This window comes from Schistocerca cancellata, chromosome 2 (assembly GCF_023864275.1).
Source record: "Schistocerca cancellata isolate TAMUIC-IGC-003103 chromosome 2, iqSchCanc2.1, whole genome shotgun sequence".
NCBI lineage: Eukaryota > Metazoa > Arthropoda > Insecta > Orthoptera > Acrididae > Schistocerca > Schistocerca cancellata.
Window position 1 is genome coordinate 865,250,536 of NC_064627.1, and position 21,441 is coordinate 865,271,976.

General features: G+C 38.2%; 1 protein-coding gene across 1 annotated transcript in view; it reads right to left on the reverse strand.

Annotated features, from left to right (window-relative positions):
- The window catches only part of LOC126162811 (uncharacterized), a 49,642-nt gene that overhangs the window by 3,009 nt on the left and 25,192 nt on the right, over positions 1-21,441 (reverse strand). The window contains exons 7-8 of the mRNA XM_049919556.1: positions 17,062-17,187; positions 6,717-6,847 (exon numbers count right to left, since the gene is read on the reverse strand). Coding sequence (XP_049775513.1) covers positions 6,717-6,847; positions 17,062-17,187 — 257 coding nt within the window. The remainder of the gene's footprint in view (positions 1-6,716; positions 6,848-17,061; positions 17,188-21,441) is intronic.

The following is a 21,441-nucleotide window of genomic DNA, read 5'->3' on the forward strand; positions in this document are numbered from 1 at the left end:
ATAAATTCTGCCGAAATTTTTACAAAGACACAGACAGTGTTTAGAAAGGATAGATTGCATGCAACCAGTGGTGGTGTGTTTGTCGCTGTTAGTAGTAGTTTATCCTGTAGTGAAATAGAAGAGGATAGTTCCTGTGAATTATTATGGGTGGAGCTTATACTCAACAACCGAGCTAGGTTAATAATTGGCTCCTTTTACCGACTTCCCCTCTCAGCAGCATTAGTGGCTGAACAACTGAGAAAAAATCTGGAATACATTTCACATAAATTTCCTCAGCATGTTATAGTCTTTGGTGGAGACTTCAATTTACCAGATATAGACTGGGACACTCAGATGTTTAGGACGGGTGGTAGGGACAGAGCATCGAGTGACATTATACTAAGTGCACTATCCGAAAATTACCTCGAGCAATGAAACACAGAACCGACTCGTGGAGATAACATCTTGGACCTACTGATAACAAACAGACCCGAACTTTTCGACTCTGTAAGCGCAGAACAGGGAATCAGTGATCATAAGGCGGTTGCAGCATCCCTGAACATGGAAGTAAATAGGAATATAAAAAAAGGGAGGAAGATTTGTCTGTTTAGGAAGAGTAATAGGAGGCAGATTTCAGAGTAACTAACAGATCAAAACGAAAATTTCTGTTCCGACACTGACAATGTTGAGTGTTTATGGAAAAAGTTCAAGGCAATCGTAAAATGCGTTTTAAACAGGTACGTGCCAAGTAAAACTGTGAGGGATGGGAAAAACCCACCGTGGTTCAACAACAAAGTTAGGAAACTACTGCGAAAGCAAAGAGAGCTTCACTGCAAATTTAAACACAGCCAAAACCTCTCAGACAAACAGAAGCTAAACAATGTCAAAGTTAGCGTAAGGAGGGCTATGCATGAAGCGTTCAGTGACTTCAAAAGTAAAATTCTATGAACCGACTTGACAGAAAATCCTAGGAAGTTCTGGTCTTACGTTAAATCAGTAAGTGGATCGAAACAGCATATTCAGACACTCTGGGATGATGATGGCATTGAAACAGAGGATGACACGTGTAAAGCTGAAATACTAAACACCTTTTTCCAAAGCTGTTTCACAGAGGAAGACAGCACTGCAGTTCCTTCTCTAAATCCTCGCATGAACGAAAAAATGGCTGACATCGAAATAAGTGTCCAAGGAATAGAAAAGCAACTGAAATCACTCAACAGAGGAAAGTCCACTGGACCTGATGGGATACCAATTCGATTCTACACAGAGTACGTGAAAGAACTTGCCCCCCTTCTAACAGCCGTGTACCGCAAGTCTCTAGAGGAACGGAAGGTTCCAAATGATTGGAAAAGAGCTCAGGTAGTTCCAGTTTTCAAGAAGGGTCGTCGAGCAGATGCGCAAAACTGTAGGCCTATATCTATGACATCGATCTGTTGTAGAATTTTAGAACACGTTTTTTGCTCGCGTATCATGTCATTTCTGGAAACCCAGAATCTACTCTGTAGGAATCAACATGGATTCCGGAAACAGCGATCGTGTGAGACCCAACTCGCTTTATTTGTTCATGAGACCCAGAAAATATTAGACACAGACTCCCAGGTAGATGCCATTTTCCTCGACTTCCGGAAGGCGTTCGATACAGTTCCACACTGTCGTCTGATAAACAAAGTAAGAGCCTATGTAATATCAGACCAGCTGTGTGGCTGGATTGAAGAGTTTTTAGCAAACAGAACACAGTATGTTGTTCTCAATGGAGAGATGTCTACAGATGTTAAAGTAACCTCTGGCATGCCACAGGGGAGTGTTATGGGACCATTGCTTTTCACAATATATATAAATGACCTAGTAGATAGTGTCGGAAGTTCCATGCGGCTTTTCGGGGATGATGCTGTAGTATACAAAGAAGCTGCAGCATTAGAAAATGGCAGCAAAATGCAGGAAGATCTGCAGCGGGTAGGCACTTGGTGCAGGGAGTGGCAACTGACCCTTAACATAGACAAATGTAATGTATTGTGAATACATAGAAAGAAGGATCCTTTATTGTATGATTATATGATAGCGGAACAAACACTGGTAGCAGTCACTTCTGCAAAATATCTGGGCGTATGCATACACAATGATTTGAAGTGGAATGATCATATAAAATTAATTGTTGGTAAGGCGGGTATCAGGTTGAGATTCATTTGGAGAGTCCTTATAAAATGTAGTCCATCAACAAAGGAGGTGGCTTACAAAACACTCGTTCGACCTATACTTGAGTATTGCTCATCAGTGTGGGATCCGTACCAGGACAGGTTGACAGAGGAGATAAAGATCCAAATAAGAGCGGCGCGTTTCGTCACAGGGTTATTTGGTAAGCGTGATAGCGTTACGGAGATGTTTAGAAAAACTCGAGTGGCAGACTCTGCAAGACAGGCGCTCTTCATCGCGGTGTAGCTTGCTGTCCAGGTTTCGAGAGGGTGCGTTTCTGGATGAGGTATTGAATATATTGCTTCCCCCTACTTATACCTCCTGAGGAGATCACGAATGTAAAATTAGAGAGATTCGAGCACGCACGGAGGCTTTCCGGCAGTTGTTCTTTCCGCAAACTATACGCGACTGGAACAGGAAAGGGAGGTAATGACTGTGGCATGTAAAGTGCCCTCCGCCACACACCATTGGGTGGCTTGCAGAGTATAAATGTAGATGTAGATGAAGACAGTTGGATCAGTTGGTTGAATTATTCATTTCCGTGCTACCAGTCGATCTGAGCAACCAAATGAAATCAATCAACCAAGTTTTGCATGGTGATCGAGGAAGAGAGGGCATTACCAAATTTCAGCAACTGTTTGCATTTTGTTTTACTGAAAAGATGTGAGTGATGATGAACATTAGTTAAAAACCTCTCTCAGGTTACACATGCACCCCACATGCTCCACGTGAGCCTCCTGCTGCTGCTAGGAGTGCAGCCATCAGGAGGAGATGGCGCAGTTCCTTACACTGTGCCAGCAATCAGGCCACCTCCTCATGACGGATGCACTCCTGACTGGAGGCACCGTGCAGCTGTCCCCAAGGACACTGCACCACCCCCAAATGGAAAAATGCTGAAAATATGTAGACTAAGTGAAACCACTCAAACCTAGAGACTGAGTGAAAACATTCAAAAAACAGGCTTAATTATCAGAGACCTGTGTCATTCCACTGTCTCACATTAAGTGAAACTACTCAAACCTGGAGAGCGAGTGAGAAACATTTGTATATCTCACAGGGCCACAGACACTGTGCTGTATCTTGAGATTAGTAGCCTTTGCTGTTTCCGTATATATGCAAAGAGTCATTCAATGTTGAAACAAGTATTATTATTATTACTATCATCATTATCTTCATCATTATTACTATTATTAACTTACATTATTCGAGCTGTGAATTTCACAGTTCATCCTTAGTTCACTCTTTTTATTAACGAGCAGTACTACAAGGGAGTAAATATAGTGGCACGTGATTGCAAGAATTCCAAGACTATTTTTACGATCTGAGACAATAATATGTTAAGCTTGTAGCTATTTTCAGAGAAATGTGACTGTAACCCTGACACAGTACCAACATAAAATGCAGACTCCTTGACAAATGCATCCACATTGTGATTAGTAACTGAATCACATAATGTGTGAGATGCCAAACTTGGAAAGCCCATTATAATGAATGAATTGAACTGAATTAAATTTTATTTGATTCTGTAGTATTATATTGCACACATAAAGTGTGTGTGTTATATACAACATATCAAAAACAGAAAACACCCGGTATCAATTATTTCCTAAGGAATAATCATTTTGGTTGCCCTCTTTAAACACCACTGATTACAAAGAAAAACCCATATAAATTTAATTTAATAGGCACACTTTCACCTGCAAAATTTCTTTACCACCAGATAGTTTTTGAGTTTCTTTGTTAAGTTAGTGTGGTGTATACTCTGATATAGGATTCTGAATAATTTCTTCATAACGTGATACTGAAGTCCTTTTACAAGGATTATCAATCAGAGGGATATGCTTCATAACTTTTTTTTCTCTGAGCATTGTGGATAGTACATTATCATTCATTTGTGATCCATTCTGAACTGCCTTCTGTAATATATATTGTTGTTTCATATATCTATGAATAAGTAAAAGTTATGATGCCAAGATTTCTGAAGCAGTTTCTTCATGTTTCAGAAGTGTCCCCCATTCCTTACCCCTCAATGTGAATACTCTTTTCATTTCCTGAATGTTTGAGTTTCCCCATACTGTCACTCTGTACTGCGGGTACTGTTGAAGGAATCCATGATATACTTTGCACAGAAGCTGTTTGTCTGTGTGTTGTGGTAACTGTTTCTTTATGAATGTGACAGTGCTGAGTTTCTTACAGACAGAATTAATACACTGTTTCCATTCAGTTCATTAGCCACAGTAATACCTAATAATTTAGTGGATTCTACTTCTTCCAGCCTTGTTTTGTCCACTTCTAAATCCTTATGCTCAGACTTTGGATTCTACTTCTTCCAGCCTTGTTTTGTCCACTTCTAAATCCTTATGCTCAGACTTCACTGAATATACATAGTTTTATTTTCTGGTTTATAACCACTTAATTTTCCACTGGGCTGCAATGCTTGTAGAAGTATATGCTGTTCTCTCAACCTGTTCCATATTTTGCTCACTGATCAATTTTGTCAGGTCATCTGCATACAATGTTTTCTTCTCTTTCTATTCAACGTTTCTGTCATTTATAAAGAGGATAAACAGCAATGACCCAATTATAAATTCTGCGCCACTCTGTATTTGATGGTTTGTGACTGGTCTCTGTTCTATATTGGTACACACTATTTCCTGTTCCATAGGTATAATTGTATCGGTTCTCCTGCTTGTCCTTGAGTGCTATAGCTTAGAAGACATATAGAAATATTATAGACACAAGTTTTTTTTCTTCTAATGACTGTATAATATATTCTATCACACCATTAATTGCTGTGGGAAGAGGGGGGGGGGGGGGGGGGGTAGGTGTGTGAATTTATGTAATTGAACTTGATGAAAGCATTGAAGTTTTATGGAACCAAGGATGGAAAACAGGAAAAACAACTTGACTTAGCTTATGGAACATAAACCAGAGAATAAGTGCAAAAACTGAGACTTGTGATGTCACTTATCTACTAGAGCATATGAAAAATTTATCTGATAGGACACAATATCTTACATTATATGTTAATAAAGAACATTATATAGAATAGATATGTGAGGCTATGAAGATGAAGCAGCTTAATTACAAATCTAAATTAAGTATCTTCATCAATGGTAAAATTGCAGGAATGCTTCGGAAAACACTATCTGCATTACTGAGCTGTATTGTAAACTGGTTCAGCCTTGACAAGCTGATAATAAAAATAAATAGTACCATTAAATTCCTACATTGTCAACAGAAATTGTGAAGACATTAATAATGAAGATGTGAGACACAGATATTGTAAGTGCAATCAGTACAAAACTTCTGAGGTCTTGTTCCAGCACAACTGCAAATGAGATACACACATTTACAGTATATTTAGAAGGTTAAGAACAATGTGTTATTTAATGAAAGTCCTTGAAAACTGTTGCCATAAGGAATGCCTGATGACTTGTAATGTGTAAATGTACATTCTGCCCTGAAGGATGAGATCACTTTGAGCTCTCTTTAAAAGAACACAAATTCTTACTCTTGCATGTATTTTTATTAAGAAATATATGCAATTTTTTGTAATACAGCTATCAAAACTCAAAATATTCATTGTAATAACACTAAATGGAAAATAAACTTTCATGTGCACCAAGTAAAAACCATGTTTGCCAAAAGGGACACTACACTATTGTAAAATTATGAACAATAAGCTGCCAAAAAAAAAAAAAACTGTGGTAATAAATGATCTCATAAAATTAAAAGCAGCATTGTAAGGATGTTTACTTATGTACTGGTTCTGTAGCTTGAATAAGTTCCTTCAGGACCTTGGAGCCATTAACATAATCCATATTAGTGATTAGTGTGTGTGTGTGTGTGAGATGTATCTTCACTCATGGTGTGCGTAATTTCAGAGTTCGTGCATCCATAAAGTTCGCAGGCCTAATCGTAGAGGCACACCTGGATCAACCCCCTGGCACGCTCTGGTGAGCTGCCAAGGAAACAGTATTATTTAAGCAGTGGTAGATGAGTGTCCATCCTATTCTGTACCCTGTATTACTGTTGTCCAGTCAATGTGTTCAGTGCTGCATACAACCTGTCTCTTATGTGTTGCTCTAAAAGGAACTATGTTCAATAAAACGTGTTGTTTTTGTTACAGCAAGATTCATTTGTATCCTCAACAGTCCAAGTAATATGCTTGTTAGTTAGCTATATGGCAAAATTTCTTGCATCCTCTTAGAGAGACTGTTAGTTGATGAAGAGACGAAACTGAAGTCAGGCTGTTTTTATAACACTTATGCTTTTAATAACTCTTCAGTAATTTGGGTCATCAATTAACAAATGTGGGTAAATCAGTGACATTAGAAAGTGCTTACATGGACACTATTGTAGCTCCATCTCTTAAGCAGTTAAAGTGGTAATCACATATTAAGTAAAACAGCCATCAATTTAAATTATTCTTTGTGTGTGTGATATTGCTTTTGTGTGAAAGAACAAGAACATTGTCAAAAACCAAAAACGGATTGCTCGTAGCATCAAAAAGATTGTCATTCTTAAGTAACACAACACCTTACCTGTTGTAGTAGCTTTTGTGTCCAAATAAACATTTTTCTCATAGCTCCAGTCATTTTTGTCTTGACTTGCCGCTGTGAGAATGTAGTGCTTTCCATCATCATCACCTGACAAAAGTATATATGGCTTTTCCCTATAAGAAAGTATTTCAGTGATCAGTTTTTATCATCTAAAGTAATGAGGACACTAAAAAAATGTTTCATGATAAAAAGATGTAGAATCTATGGTTGAATTCTAACCTGCATACTCTATTTTGAGCGCATATTGTGTCAACAGTATCTGAGATGTGCTTTCCTTGTTAGCCTCTAAGACGTGATAGTCACACAAGAGAAAAAATTGTGAAATATCTAGTTTTCAGAAATTTATTGGTGTTAATGCTGACTTATATGACATGTCACCTCAACACATCCACGTTTGCTAACTAAAAATAACAGTTTATGCATTTTTATATTATCATACATCTCACATTAAGGGTTAAATATGGTACAGAAAATGATGGCAAAATGTATGTCATTTAAGGGTAAAGGTAACAACTCACTGTATAGTAGAGGTGCTGAGATGTCAGCAGGCACATAACAAGAGTGAAAACTTATGTGGCATATCTCTGTGGAAGACCCAGATGAGAGACTGTCCTGTTCACCCATCCACCACATCCTACTCCATTCCTGTCACAGGCTTATCCTATCACATCACAGGCAGAGTCACCTGTGAAAGAAGCCATGTCCTGTCCCACCTCTGCTGCAATTTTTGCACAGTATTTTTTTATCTGGGCATGACCACCAAATAACTGTCCCCCCAAATGAATGACTACTGCCATACTGTGGCCAAGAGCAGATGTGACCCCCCCCCCCCTCTTGTGGAACATGCTGCTGGGTGTTACATGCTCTATTTCAGTGGTTACTTTAAAAGCCACACCCCATCTGGATTCTTCCCTCCAGCAACAGCTTTTTTGAATTACACAGATAGAAATTATCCTTGCAACACATCCTTTGGTCCAGAAATCCAGCTGCCTCACACACACACCTCCACTATGCCACCGGTCCTTAACTTCACTCATCTTGTACCCACAAACTCTTCCCACAGTCTCCCCTTCATCTGTTTAGTCCAGCTCCCAATCGATTCCCCATGTTATCATCACTGTGTGCTGCTTGAGCTCAGTGGTGCTCATGCCCATGTTTCACTTTTGTAACCTGTGCACCTGCTACCTTTCACTCCATTATCTGTAGCCAAAACACCAGCAGCCACACTCTGAGCCATCAGCACTCCTTCCCCAACTCTCCCTCGTGTTCCTCAGCTCCTGTCACAAATGTCACCTAACACAGCCTCTCACACCCCCCCCCCCCCCCCCCTACATGCAGAACTAAGTTTTCAGTCTTTTTTAAGTGCATATCATTGACTCAAAGCCTCTACTATTTGCTAAGTTTTTACTCCTAAATTAATGATATTAAGAATTCTCTCTCTTAAAGCCTACACCTTTAGGGAAGTCCTGCATTCTCTGAAATTTAGTACCGAGTGAGGTGGCGCAGTGGTTAGCACACTGGACTCGCATTTGGGAGGATGACAGTTCAAAACCCGCGTCCGGCCATCCTGATTTAGGTTTTCCGTGATTTCCCTAAATCGCTCCAAGCAAATGCCAGGATGGTTCCTTTGAAAGGGCACGGCCGAATTCCTTCCCCGTCCGGCCATCCTGATTTAGGTTTTCCGTGATTTCCCTAAATCGCTCCAGGCAAATGCCAGGATGGTTCCTTTGAAAGGGCACGGCCGAATTCCTTCCCCGTCCTTCCCTAATCCGATGAGACCGATGACCTCGCTATTTGGTCTCTTTCCCCAAACAATCCAATCCAAATCTGAAATTTACTCTCCCATCCAATATTTCAGCAACCTAAGGAATAAATTCAAACCCTAGAACTATCCACTGAACTCACTCTGCGAGCAGATATTTCTTCAACCATGGTGAAGTTGAACCAGTTAATGATCAAATCATGAAAACAATAAACCCGTAATTCTAAACACTGTGGTAAAGTTTTTAGACTCAGATAACCCATAAATAAGTTTTCTGACTTTATTACACCTAAATATCTGCCTACTATCATAGCTAAATCTGCCCTGTGCATTCTTTTGATGCCATAAAGCTAAGCCTCACAATCAATATTATGAACTTAATCAAATACATAATTTTAGTCTTACTGTAACTGATTTACATGGGTAGACCTACTTTCAAACTTGCTCTATTTAGTCTTTCTATGTGGTGTTGAAACTTATCTGCACTAGAAGCAAAAGTACAACTTTATCAGAAAAATCAAAACAATTCAGATATGTTCTGACTTTTTCTTTGCCATACTTGGTTTGCTATTCTTTCATCAGTTATTTTTGCAATCTAGGTATTGGGTTATTAGCCCATTTTGTAACATTGCTGGTACTTTGCATATTGGTACAGACATAATCAAACCAAATAATTTACAGTTATGAAAGAAATTAACTATTAATACTAAATATATAATGTAATACATTCAGAATCATGGAATATTAAAATAAAGTACTGAGTAATACATTTCTAATAGTGTACAGCTTTACGAAGACAAATTAGCCAATGAATCAGGTTTTTCACTTAAAAGGTAATATCATGGAGTGAAAAGCAGCTAAAGTTTATTCACTAGCTGTGCAGCATTGTTCTTGTACTACCACTTCACCTTCTATATTTAAAGTAGAGACAGTTTCTGTCCATTATTTCTAGGGCATAGAAAGTGGGCACAATGGACAGAAACTGTCTCTTTCTTCTTCCAGCTAACGAGGGAGAAATTTTGTATACATTAACTAATTAAAAATCACAATATTTTACAGGTATAGATGGTCATATGTGAAGTATGTTAGCAGGAAGAAAGAATCAATGCCTTCTCTGCACAATAGCAATGGAGATACTATCAAAGACCGTGTTTTATTGGTAGGACACTTAGAAAATGTAACAGATCTACTAAGAAGACTGCCAACACTATGTTTGTCCATCCTCTTTTAGAATACTGCTGCATGGTGTGCGACCCTTACCAGACAGGACTGACGGAGTACATCGAAAAAGTTCAAAGAAGGGCAGCACGCTTTATATGATCACGAAACATGGGAGAGAGTGTCATGGAAATGATACACGATTCGGGCTGGATATCATTAAAAGAAAGGCGTTTTTCCTTGCAATGGAATCTTCTCATGAAATTCCAATCACCAACTTTCTCCTCCGAATGTGAAAATATTTTGTTGACATAGGGAGAAATGATCACCATGATAAAATAAGGGAAATCAGAGCTCGTATGGAAAGATATAGGTGTTTGTTCTTTCCGCATCCTATACTAGATTGGAATAATAGGGAATTGTGAAGATGGTTCAATGAACCCTCTGCCAGGCACTTAAATGTGATTTGCAGAGTATCCATGTAGATGTAGATGTCACCACAGATTAAGTTATTAAGAAATGTGATAACATTACTACCCAACCATGGTTCCATTTGCAGAACAGTCAACTGTCAACTGCAGCTTCTCCTAGTTGTTTGAAGAATTAATCAAGAAAGGGAAAAAATAAGATGTATCAAATTACAGGCCAGTTATATATTACCTGATTTCTCAAGGCTCCATTGAAAACAAATATGTTCAGAAAAGACTCCCTAATACTTAAATTTGATGTTAAAACATTTTTCTTTTTCAGGAAACCTTTACTTGATGTGAGCCATCTACTTTATGTGTCATCTATTCTTTTTCCATAATCAGACTTTTTTTACCCATATAGCAAAATGTGTCTACTGCAGTGAACATTAGATTATAAATCACAGAGGTGACCCATTTCCTCAGGAGGTCCAAATGGCCTTATTTCATGCACTTTCAGCATCTCATTTCCAAATCTAATTCCTTCAGTACTGTCTGGCTTAATTTTAAAGCATTGCATTACCCTTGTTTTACTTTTATTTATACAACACACACTATCCATCCCCTACAATTCACTTTGAAACTCCTTTGTGATCACTGACTGACCGACAATTTCATTGGTGATCTTAGAAAGTTTCCATTTCTTTTCCCTGAACTTTAACTTGCTTTACAGAACACTCACTGTTTTTTTTTTGTGTTTGCTCAATGTACAGACTAAAAATAGTTGAATTCTATAGGCCAAATTGCCAATGGATGCTATCTTCTTTACAATGTAACCATTTAATGTGAGAATGGGAGGGGCATAATCATCAAGCCTTATCAAAGATAACAATGATTATCTTTGTTAAAATTCTACCATGTTTTAAATTTCAACAAATAATCTTGTTTAGTGTCTGCTACCGCCAAATGCTCTAAGTCATTAACAGGCAAAAATCAAACAATGGAAAATTCGGGATGGAATGTAACAATATTACGAAAAGGAAAGTTGCTACTCACCATATAGCAGGGATGCTGAGTTGCCGATAGGTACGACAGAAAAGACTGTCACAAAGTTAATTAGAGTTGCATTTGCGTGAGTGAGTGTGTGTGTGTGTCTGTCTGTCTGTCTATTTTTGATGAAGGCCTTCCTGGCTGAAAGCTTTATTTGTGACAGTCTTTTTGTTGTGCCTATCTGTGACTCAGCATCTTTGCTATATGGTGAGTAGCATCTTTCCTTTTCATAGTATTGTTACATTAACAGCCAATATATTTTAAAGAATAATCCAAATGGCAAGTCGAAAGTTACTTCACTCTATCAGATGATGTTATTTACCTTAGATGCCTAGTATATGTTTGGTTTGCAACGTCAGCTAGTTTATGGGGTCCTTCAGTTAAGGAACAGTTACACATGTTCACCTCTGAAAGTAAGTATTCTGATCATATGTCATTTTCAACAACCTTATCCCTGCAGCTCTTAAGTTAAAATACTACTCATAATGATGAAGAAACTAGCAAGGAACACCATTGTACTTGAAGAAATGGGAGAAATTTATTTTAAAAAATTGTTGTGTAATATTCAGTGCCATAATAGAAATAGAGGAAGGAATTAGTACTCACATGGATGAAACAGCAGACACATAACTGCAGTATTAATTACCATAATCAGTAGTGATAAAGATATAGGTCACTAATGTTTAAAGTTATTAGAATCTGCGGCAAAAGTTAAACATCAGATGAAAATTATCCCATTCATGACTAAATGACCCAAAGTTTGGTTCAAGAAAATGAACCTTGCTCAAACACTAGAAAGAGCTACTGAAGATCTATTATTTCAGAAGAAATTCCATTATTGCAGAAATATTTGATCCTGAATGAAATGATATAAACAATAAATTTCTTATGCTTGTTTTGACTGACAGCAAATTGCAAGTGTATCACTCATCCTCCTTAACTGCAGAATTATTTCGACAACTTTCTTTCTTAAGATCATCAAAAGTGGTAAAGTCTCACTCTGAAAGACCTACGCTGTAGGATATTTATTGAAATTAAGTAAATTTGGAAATCACTACAATTCAGTAAAATGGCTTTAAATTTTACAATGATAATTTCTACCCACACAATTTTTGCAGATCTCATTGTAATGTGGACAAATGTATGTTGGATAGAATATACCTACAGTTTCTCAGAACCCAAATGAGTTACATGGAAGTATAACTGACCATTATGTCGTATTGTGTAACAAGTAAAATAAGGAATATCTATCTGGAGGCAACAGAGCTCTAACAACACTCTGTGACTCTTGTAGCATTTTTATTTGACTGAAATGACATTTACAAAAATATATTTTATTACCCTTTCTGAGGAGGAACCAGATCATAAATAACAACTGATGAATATTCTGTACTACAACACTTTCAAGTTTTGCATTATTAACTGATTGCTTTAAAAGTATTAAAAATAAGAATGAAGTAATACCTGGCAATGGGACACCCTCCACTAACACTAGCTTTTTTTTTTTTTTTTTTATAAAAGTAGTCAATACCAAGTATACTTTCGATTCTTGTATAAGTGAAACATTATCTCAGCTGTTTAACTAAATGAATTTCATTTTATTTTGTATACAAGGTTTTATATTTAAGGCTAAAATGTATAAAAAGAAATTCATTTGTTACAATCAATACAGCTAAAATTACTTATCCTTTAGAAATATTTGAAATTACAAAATATCTGGCATACTTAAAATTCATATTATTAATTGCAGAATCTAACACTAATTTTTAAATTTATTTCTTGATTCATTAACAAAATAATGATATAACTTGGTGAAGATTCTTCTTATGTCAAGAAAGTTTGTAAATTCTTTTGTTTTGTAAACTCTCTAGACTACTGTTAGTATCGCAGAATGTAAATGGTAGTGTGCATGCCTCTGATGGAATCAGACATGTTTTTAATTTTGGCACTAACAATGTAATTATAGTTTTTATTTAAGTGGAAATTGTAAAGACAGTGTGACATAGAAGAATAGGTCAAACAAAATAAAAAAAAATCATAGAAACAGAAATTACTTCATCAATTACCAGATCAACTGGAACCCACTAAGTTTAAAAAAATTACAGCCTCAAGAATCTACCCTTACATGTGACCGTAGCCAACAACGAGAAAATCAAAATAACTACGAAGAGTTTTTTGTATATATTACACCTCTGGAAGCTTATTAAAGTAATGAAGAGACAAAAATTTAATGGCGATGTGTGAAAGGATAAGATTACAACATGTAGCCAAAAATGCAAGAATAATCAAATATAGAAAAAGAATAATTTTCATTTTTTAAGAGACAGCAAACAAACACACAATGATAACCACAAAAGGGACATTCTATGTTGAGTCAACCAAGCCATCTCACCCACTATCTCAGAATTGGATGAAATTTGTCTTATTTGCTCTCCTTAGAAATAAATAACCATACCAAATTTTAGCATCTTATCTCTCCATTTTCATTTTATGACATTTTAAAGCTCAGAAGTTCTGACATGTTTGACACCACAATGACACAAAATTACACTTACTAGCACTTGAAAATAAATTACAATCTTTTCATTTATCATCTAGTCTGTAATCATAATTACCAAGGCAGGTAAAATGTATACTCATATTTTTATCTTTTACTTTCTAAAAAACTTGGTTCAAAATTGCATTGAATATCACATAAAGACAGTGTGGTAATCCCCCTTCTTTTCTCCAAAATAAACCTCAAATCAAGAGCTACAATGTGGAAAAATAAAATTTAGTTAGGTTTTCACTCCTTGAAAGTATATTTCCCGCTATACTGGAATTTTTAGATCAAGTTTTTATTGTTCATCGAAGACAATCTGTTATTTTTTTGCATATTTTAATATATGTTTTTTTTTAAATTTTCCTTGCTTTCTGTGTTATTATCCATTTTAATAAATAATACTTGTTTAAAAACCAAGGAACAAATGGCGACAGGCAATGTCAGTCATTCTGGTCCACATACTTATGACAAAACTGAAATTTTAAATAATTAAACTTATAAAACAAACTGGCTCAACCAACAGCAGTTTAAAAAAAAAAGAATGAAGATGGTAACAAACTTTTAATTCATTTAATTTTTTAATCACACATAAAGTTAAAGTAATTTAAAATGGCAACACTTTTCCCTAACCAGAGTACATCTCTGTGACACACAAGTTGCCCAATGTGGAATCAACTGAAAAGACTTGCCAACTCAGTGGCCAAACTTCCCCAAGTGGGGGACTCCTGGCTATCAGTGTCATACGGTCATTTCATTTCATTAGCGTGTGATAAAATGCATGATTTGGGGCATAAAAAGTGCCAGGCATAAAAGTGAAGAATGCAGAAGAAGAGAAAGATATGCAGTAAAACTTCATGGGTTGAGAGGGTATAGATGCCATTTCAGTGATTACAAAATCAAATCAGATTTATAGAGAACATGGCTGTATGACTTCTCTTATCTGTATGATGTTGCATCCCCAGTGCCCTGAATGTATCAACCAATTCCATTGGGAAGAGTGTGATAAAACCATTGTATCCTCTTCTGAGGCAAGATGGCCCACAACTGTTGCAACTGGTCCTTGATAACCTGGGTATCAGTTCTGGAAAGGCGTTGACACCCAAGCTGGTTCCACACATGTTCTATCAGAGACAGATCTAGAGATCTTGCTTGCCACTTGAGTACCTCAACATCACATAGACAATTCAAGGAGACAGGTGCCATGTGTGGACTAGCACTGTCCTGTCAAAAAAAAAAAAATGGCACCATGATATTGATGCATGAGAGGTAACACATGAGAACACAGGATGTCCATGATGTACTGCTGTGCTCTCAAAGTTTCCTCAATCACTACCAGCCATTACCTGAAGTCATGTGCAAATTGTGCTCCACACAATGATCCCAGTAGTAACATCTCTGTGCCTCTCCAAAACACTGTAAGAATGGGACATATTCCCAGGTAGCTACCATACTTGCCAATGATGGTCATCTGGGATGGTGCAGAACAGTGATTCATCACTGAACACAATGTGCAGTTGTTTGTGCTGTGGTGCAAATGGAAGCCTATGAATGCAATAGTAATTTTCTAGTCTGGCTGAGTCTCTGACTAATGGTTCAGGATGACATAGAATATTGCAGGGAGTCCACTGGCTGTTATTGGATGGCAGGCACATGCGTAAAGCAGTTACAATGTGCTTCGTGCACAGTACAGCAGTCCTCCCTTGTGGTGGTTAGATGTCGTCAACTGGAACCTTGACAACAAATATGTCCTACCTCATGTTCCCATCCACACCAACATATCCAAATGCCCCATAAATCTGGACAATGCATGATTCAGTCATCTGGCTAAATTGAGACCCACAGTGCCCCTAAAACTGTGCCAGGTGATCATAACGCAGTCTCTTCCATAAGTATACCCTATCAATCCAGGTAACAGCACTAAACATGAACAACACTAATGCACTCTGGTGGCTGTTGTGCCTCTCACACAGAGTTGCAATTTGAATCATTTACTTTCCTGCCAATGGGGTGTACATGTACAAAGTTACATTGACATCCTACAACATCTTATGGGTGCTTCATTTTTTTTTTTTTGTGACACAGAGAATTTAGTGTAAATTTCATCAAATCAACTGTTTTCTTCCAGAATTTTCTCCCTCTGAGTACCAAATCCTCCTCACCTGGTGAAACTCTAAACTGTTCATTATTTTCACAAAAATTCATTACTAAATCAGTTACTTCATTTTTCAGCTTCATTCCTCCTGTCAGGCTAGGTTCTGATAAGAAACTTTATTCCCTAAAAAGATTCAGTGCACTGTATAATCAGAAATTTAAAAAGTACTCTGAATTTATTGTCAGGAACACTTCAGTGATGCAGAGCCAGTCAGCAGGTGAATTTGTTTCTTCTCTGTACATTGGTGTATATTGTTCCTTATGTTATCGAGCAGTAAGTCCATTTCAACAGCTCCAGTATTTACTAATGCTGTATCATTTTCTGCACTTCAACATCTAATGCAACTTTTTACATTTTCGGCCAGTTTTTGAATTTTAACTTTTGCATATTCCTTTTTACAGTCCTCATTACCATAAGTGCACATAATTTCAAAAGTGAACATTTCCATGTAAGAAATATTAAAGATTTTGTACACCAGAAAACATGGATACCAACATACAAATATTTGTTGTTTTTTGTTGTGACTACATAACTTACATTGCCAGTTGTTCCTTGGGTTGTAAACAAAATATTATTTATTAAAATGAATAATAAAACTGACAATATAAAATTATAAGAACTGTCTTTAAAAATATTTGAACAATAACAGATTTTGAGAGACACCAAAATAAACAACTGTCCTAAAATTTCTTAAATAGCATTAAAAATAATATAAAGGAGTGAAAAACCATACTAACTCATTTTACTGAGTAACAGCTCACATTTTGGGGATACTTTTTGAAAAATTATTTCTTTAAGTGATATCCACTATAATGCAAAACCAATTTATGTACAAGATAAAACATAACATGTAAGTATTTACTCTTTTCTTGCCTTGATGAGTTCACATAATACATACTAGATAATTTTGTTTACAATCCCTATACTTCAGAGTATATGACCACCAAATTTTACATGCAATGGATGATAAATTAAACTATTGTAATTTATTTTGCAAATGTTAGAAAACATAATTTTGTGTCATCCCAGTGTTAAAAACATCAAAACTACCAAACCTTAAAATGACATAAAATGAAAATAGAGAAAGGTAAAGTGCTCAAATTTTGTGTGATTTCTAGTCTCTCTATGGAGAGCAAATACGGTCAGTGAGAAAATGTTTTTTTGGTCTAAATGACATGAAATGAGCAAACTTTTTTTGACCAGAGATGTAAATGATGAAATGATACAAAACTAATAAAAATAATTATCACACTTACCCTGACTGCTCATGTTCGTCAGAGATGTAAAACAAGTGTGCAGCACCAGGTGTCATAGACTGTCCTCCCAGAATGAAATTAGCCTCAAATCCTTCAGCAAGTGTGTGTCTCTCAAATGTTCCTGTTCTGAAAAATGATAAAACTTTACATAGTACAGCGGCAGACCTTAACACCGGTAAGTAATGTGCCATAAAAAGAAAAACATACATGAAAAATATTTTGTGAATAAAAATGAGAGGGACAGAGAGAAGCTTAATATTTATCACAGGTTTTCTTGCCATTTGATACAGTAAGTAAACCTGTATAGCTTGAAATATGATAATATTACAATTTTTATTGGCTGATCAGCATGTTCATACAACATGAACTGCTCATCAATTAAGATTCCTTGGAAATTTAGTCATTTTTTAATTGCATCTTGTAGTGTCAAGTTGTGGTTCTAGATCAAAATGTTTGTCTTATCACTTGACAATTACCTCTATATGTTTATTTTTTGTGACCAAAAGAGTTTAGATAGATTGAGTTCACATCAACTATTATTCCTCTGTCCACCCCTGGTAGCTGAGTGGTCAGTGCAATGGGATGTCATACCTAACGGCCCAGGTTTGATTCCTGGCTGGGTCGGAAATTTTCTCTGCTCAGGGACTGGGTGTTGTGTTGTCCTTATTATCATCATTTCATCCCCAATGACATGCAAGTCGCTGAAGTGGTGACACATATTTTCAATAAGTTACCAGCAACCATTAAAAGTTTAGTTCAGACAAGGCACAATTTAAACATAATTTAAAAGAATTTTTGGTGGCCAACTCCTTCTATTCCATCCATGAGTTTCTCAACAAGTGCAGTAGACCATTTTAATGAAAATTTATTATACTTTAATTTTTGACAATACTTGGTTGTAACAGTTAAGTAACTGCCTACTGTGTGAATGATGGATGTATGGAAATCAGATGTAAGTCTTAAGTCTGTAAATAGTGGAAGTTTAATCTTAAATCTTGTACATAATCTGACTGTTCTTAACTGAGGAGCACTGAAATGAATAATTTACTTTAATTTTTGACAATACTTGGTTGTAATAGCCAAGAAACTAGCAAATGTCTGAATGATGGATTTAATGAAAGCAGATGTAAGTATTAAACCTGTATATATTAGAAGTTTAAATTTAATTCATATACATAATTTTACTGTTTATTGACTGAGGATCATTAAAATTAATGAAACTCGAGTTTTTTTAATTACATTTTTGTAATGTGTTTATCTGACATGTTCCACACCCAGGAGGATTCCCTCTTTTATGGGTCTTTGGAATGAATAATTAATGTAATCTAATCTAATCTAATCAACTTGAAAGACTTGCACCAGGCGAATGGTCTACCCAACGGGAGGCCCTAGCCACATGGCATTTTCATTTTATTATTTCTCTTGCACACCATTCCTGATGAACAGTTAAGGGGAAAAGTGACACACCATAAGTTGGCTTGTGGAGAATAGATGTAGATATAGGTGCATCTGTAGATAAGAAAATCAAGGCATGTTATAGCTCAAGATTGAAGCTTTGAGTATTTATGTCTGGTATATAATATTTTTCCATTCTGAGCTTGGTGTTAGACCTACTGTTGTGACAGTGCCACGAGATTTAAAAGTGCCACTACGTCAGTACGCAAACACGGCGATAGAGGCGCTCCGCAGCTCGGCCGAGCACGGGAGTGCCACCTAGCTATGAACGGCGCCGGCCGCATGTCACGGCACGGCAGTTGAGTGACAGATATGGAGTTGGTAGCATGAAACCCACTATTGTTTCTACATTTGTATACCCACGCAATTTATTAGTGAATTAAAGGTTATAACACTTTTTGGTGATGAGGATGGGATATTTTTTTTCCAGCGTTGGAGTTGGAGTATTGTGCGTTCGTGTCTGGGCAGACATGGAACAGCTTCTGCAAGTGCTCATTGAACAACAAACACAGCTGACGGCTGCTATTCAGGCATTGTTGACGTCGCTTACTCATTGTCTGTCGTCCTCTTCTCCACCTCCGTTCCCTCCTTACGACGAGGCCGCTGAAGACTGGGAGGATTATGAGAAGCGTTTGCAGCAACACTTCTTGGCTTTCGGCATTGTCGATGCTCCGATGTGTAAGTCGTTATTTCTATCTTGGATCTCCCCACGGATCTATCAGCTGCTATCTCAGTTAGCCCCTCTGCGGGAACCTGCCTCTCTGTCCTTCCAAGAAATGTGTGACTTATTGTCTAACTATTACCGAAAAAACACCCACGTCGTTGCCGCCCGCATGGCATTCTACTGGTGTCGCAACAGCCCCATCAATCTTACCGGGCTTGGGCAGCGGAACTATACGGTCTGATTAAGAAATGTCAGTTTGTCACGGACACTCATCATGAGTCTTATGCTGATTCAATGGTTATTATGTTATTCTATGGCTTGCTCCTGATAAAGAAGTTCAGCAACGTGCCCTACAACTGCCCAACCCGTCGTTGTCGGAAGTTCTAAGCATCGCTCAATCCTTTGAAGTGTCTCACGCTGCTGGTGCGCAAATAGACGCATGGTGTGGTGTAGGCACTGTACAGTCAACTTTTGACACAGACAATTTGCCTGTTTCCCAGGAGAACGAAGATGTGGCGGCGGTTCACTCACGTAAACAACGTCGCGTTGGGCCGCAACGCTCGCAGCGAAAACAGCAACTACAGAAACAGGTTCGTTCCACCCTTCCTTCTTGTACACGTTGTTTTGTACAGCATGACAGGGCCGCGTTTCCAAAACATTGGGCCACGTGTCATTCATGTAGGGAAAAAGGCCACATTGCTTCTGTGTGTCAGTCCCCTAAAGTTCCTGTCGACGAGGACGAGGCATCGGACATGGATGTTAACTGTGTGCTTTCTCAAACAAATAACTTGTTTGTTACTGTTCGTGTTCTGGATAAAGACATTCGCATGCAAGTGGACACTGGCTCTGCAGTAACTCTCATTAATTCTCGCACGTATTTGGAGTTGGGCTCCCCTCCCTTGTCTCCAGTTACGCGAAATCTGAGAACTTATAATAAACAGAAAATTCCTATCGTTGGCCAGTTTGATGCTTCCACTGCCTACAAGTCTGTTGTTCGGCCCCTCATGTTTTATGTGGTGGATCACGCGGGCACTGAAAATCTGTTCGGTTATGATGCTTTCCAGCTGTTTGGGTTCTCCATTGATGATGATGTGCACCTCATATCTGAGGATATTCCGTATCAACAGCTGGATGGATTGTGTTCTGAATTCTCGTCCGTGTTCTCTGCTGGTCTGGGTCGTGCCAAGGATTTTGAAGCCCACATTACTCTTAAACCTACAGCTCGCCCTAAGTTTTTCCGGGCACGCCCTATTCCGATGGCGTTGCGTGCACCTGTCAAGGCTGAGATAGACAGGTTAACAGCTTCAGGGATTCTCCTTCCTGTTACCTCCAGCGAATGGGCATCGCCAATCGTGGTGGTTTCTAAACCAAACAGGAGTCTGCGATTGTGTGGTGATTTTAAAGCCACTGTCAACACTCAGAGCCTCATTGACACTTATCCTCTTCCCCGTCCTGAGGAGTTATTTACCAAGCTCGCTGGGGGCCAGTTCTTTTCCAAACTTGACTTATCGGAGGCGTACCATCAGTTGCCGTTGGATGCGTCTTCCAAGGAATTTCTTGTCGTCAACACTCCTTGTGGGTTGTATCAGTACCAGCGGTTACCATTTGGTGTCGCTAGCGCGCTGGCCATTTTTCAGCGGTTTTTGGAACAGCTCACGGCTTCCGTTCCTGGCTGCATCAACTACCTGGATGACATTGTTGTCACGGGGGCCTCCACTGAGGAGCACCTTCGCAATTTGCGTTCATTATTTCGGGTTCTGCATTCGGCTGGGTTGAAGTGCAATCTGGACAAGTCACAGTTCTTCCAACCCTCCATTGTGTATCTTGGTTTCCACTTGTCCCGTGAAGGTATACGTCCTCTACGTCAGCACGTTGCGGCCATGACCGCTCTCCCCCGGCCGTCTACGGTCAAAGAACTTCAGGCGTTTCTAGGCAAGATTGCTTATTATCACAAATTCATTCCATCTGCGGCAGCGGTGGCTCATCCTCTGCATCAGCTGTTACGCAAAAACGTTCATTTCTGTTGGTCCGACGAGTGTGAGCAGGCTTTTGTCCGCCTGAAGGCTCATTTGCAGTCGGCGCCTTGTCTTGCCACATCCCGTCCGGGTCAGCACTTGGTTCTGGCGACTGACATGTCACAGTATGGCCTAGGGGCTGTTCTGCCCCATCGGTATGAGGATGGGTCGGAACGACCCATCGCCTATGCTTCCAAGACCCTCAACGATGCCCAACGGCGTTACTCTCAAATCGAAAAGGAGGCG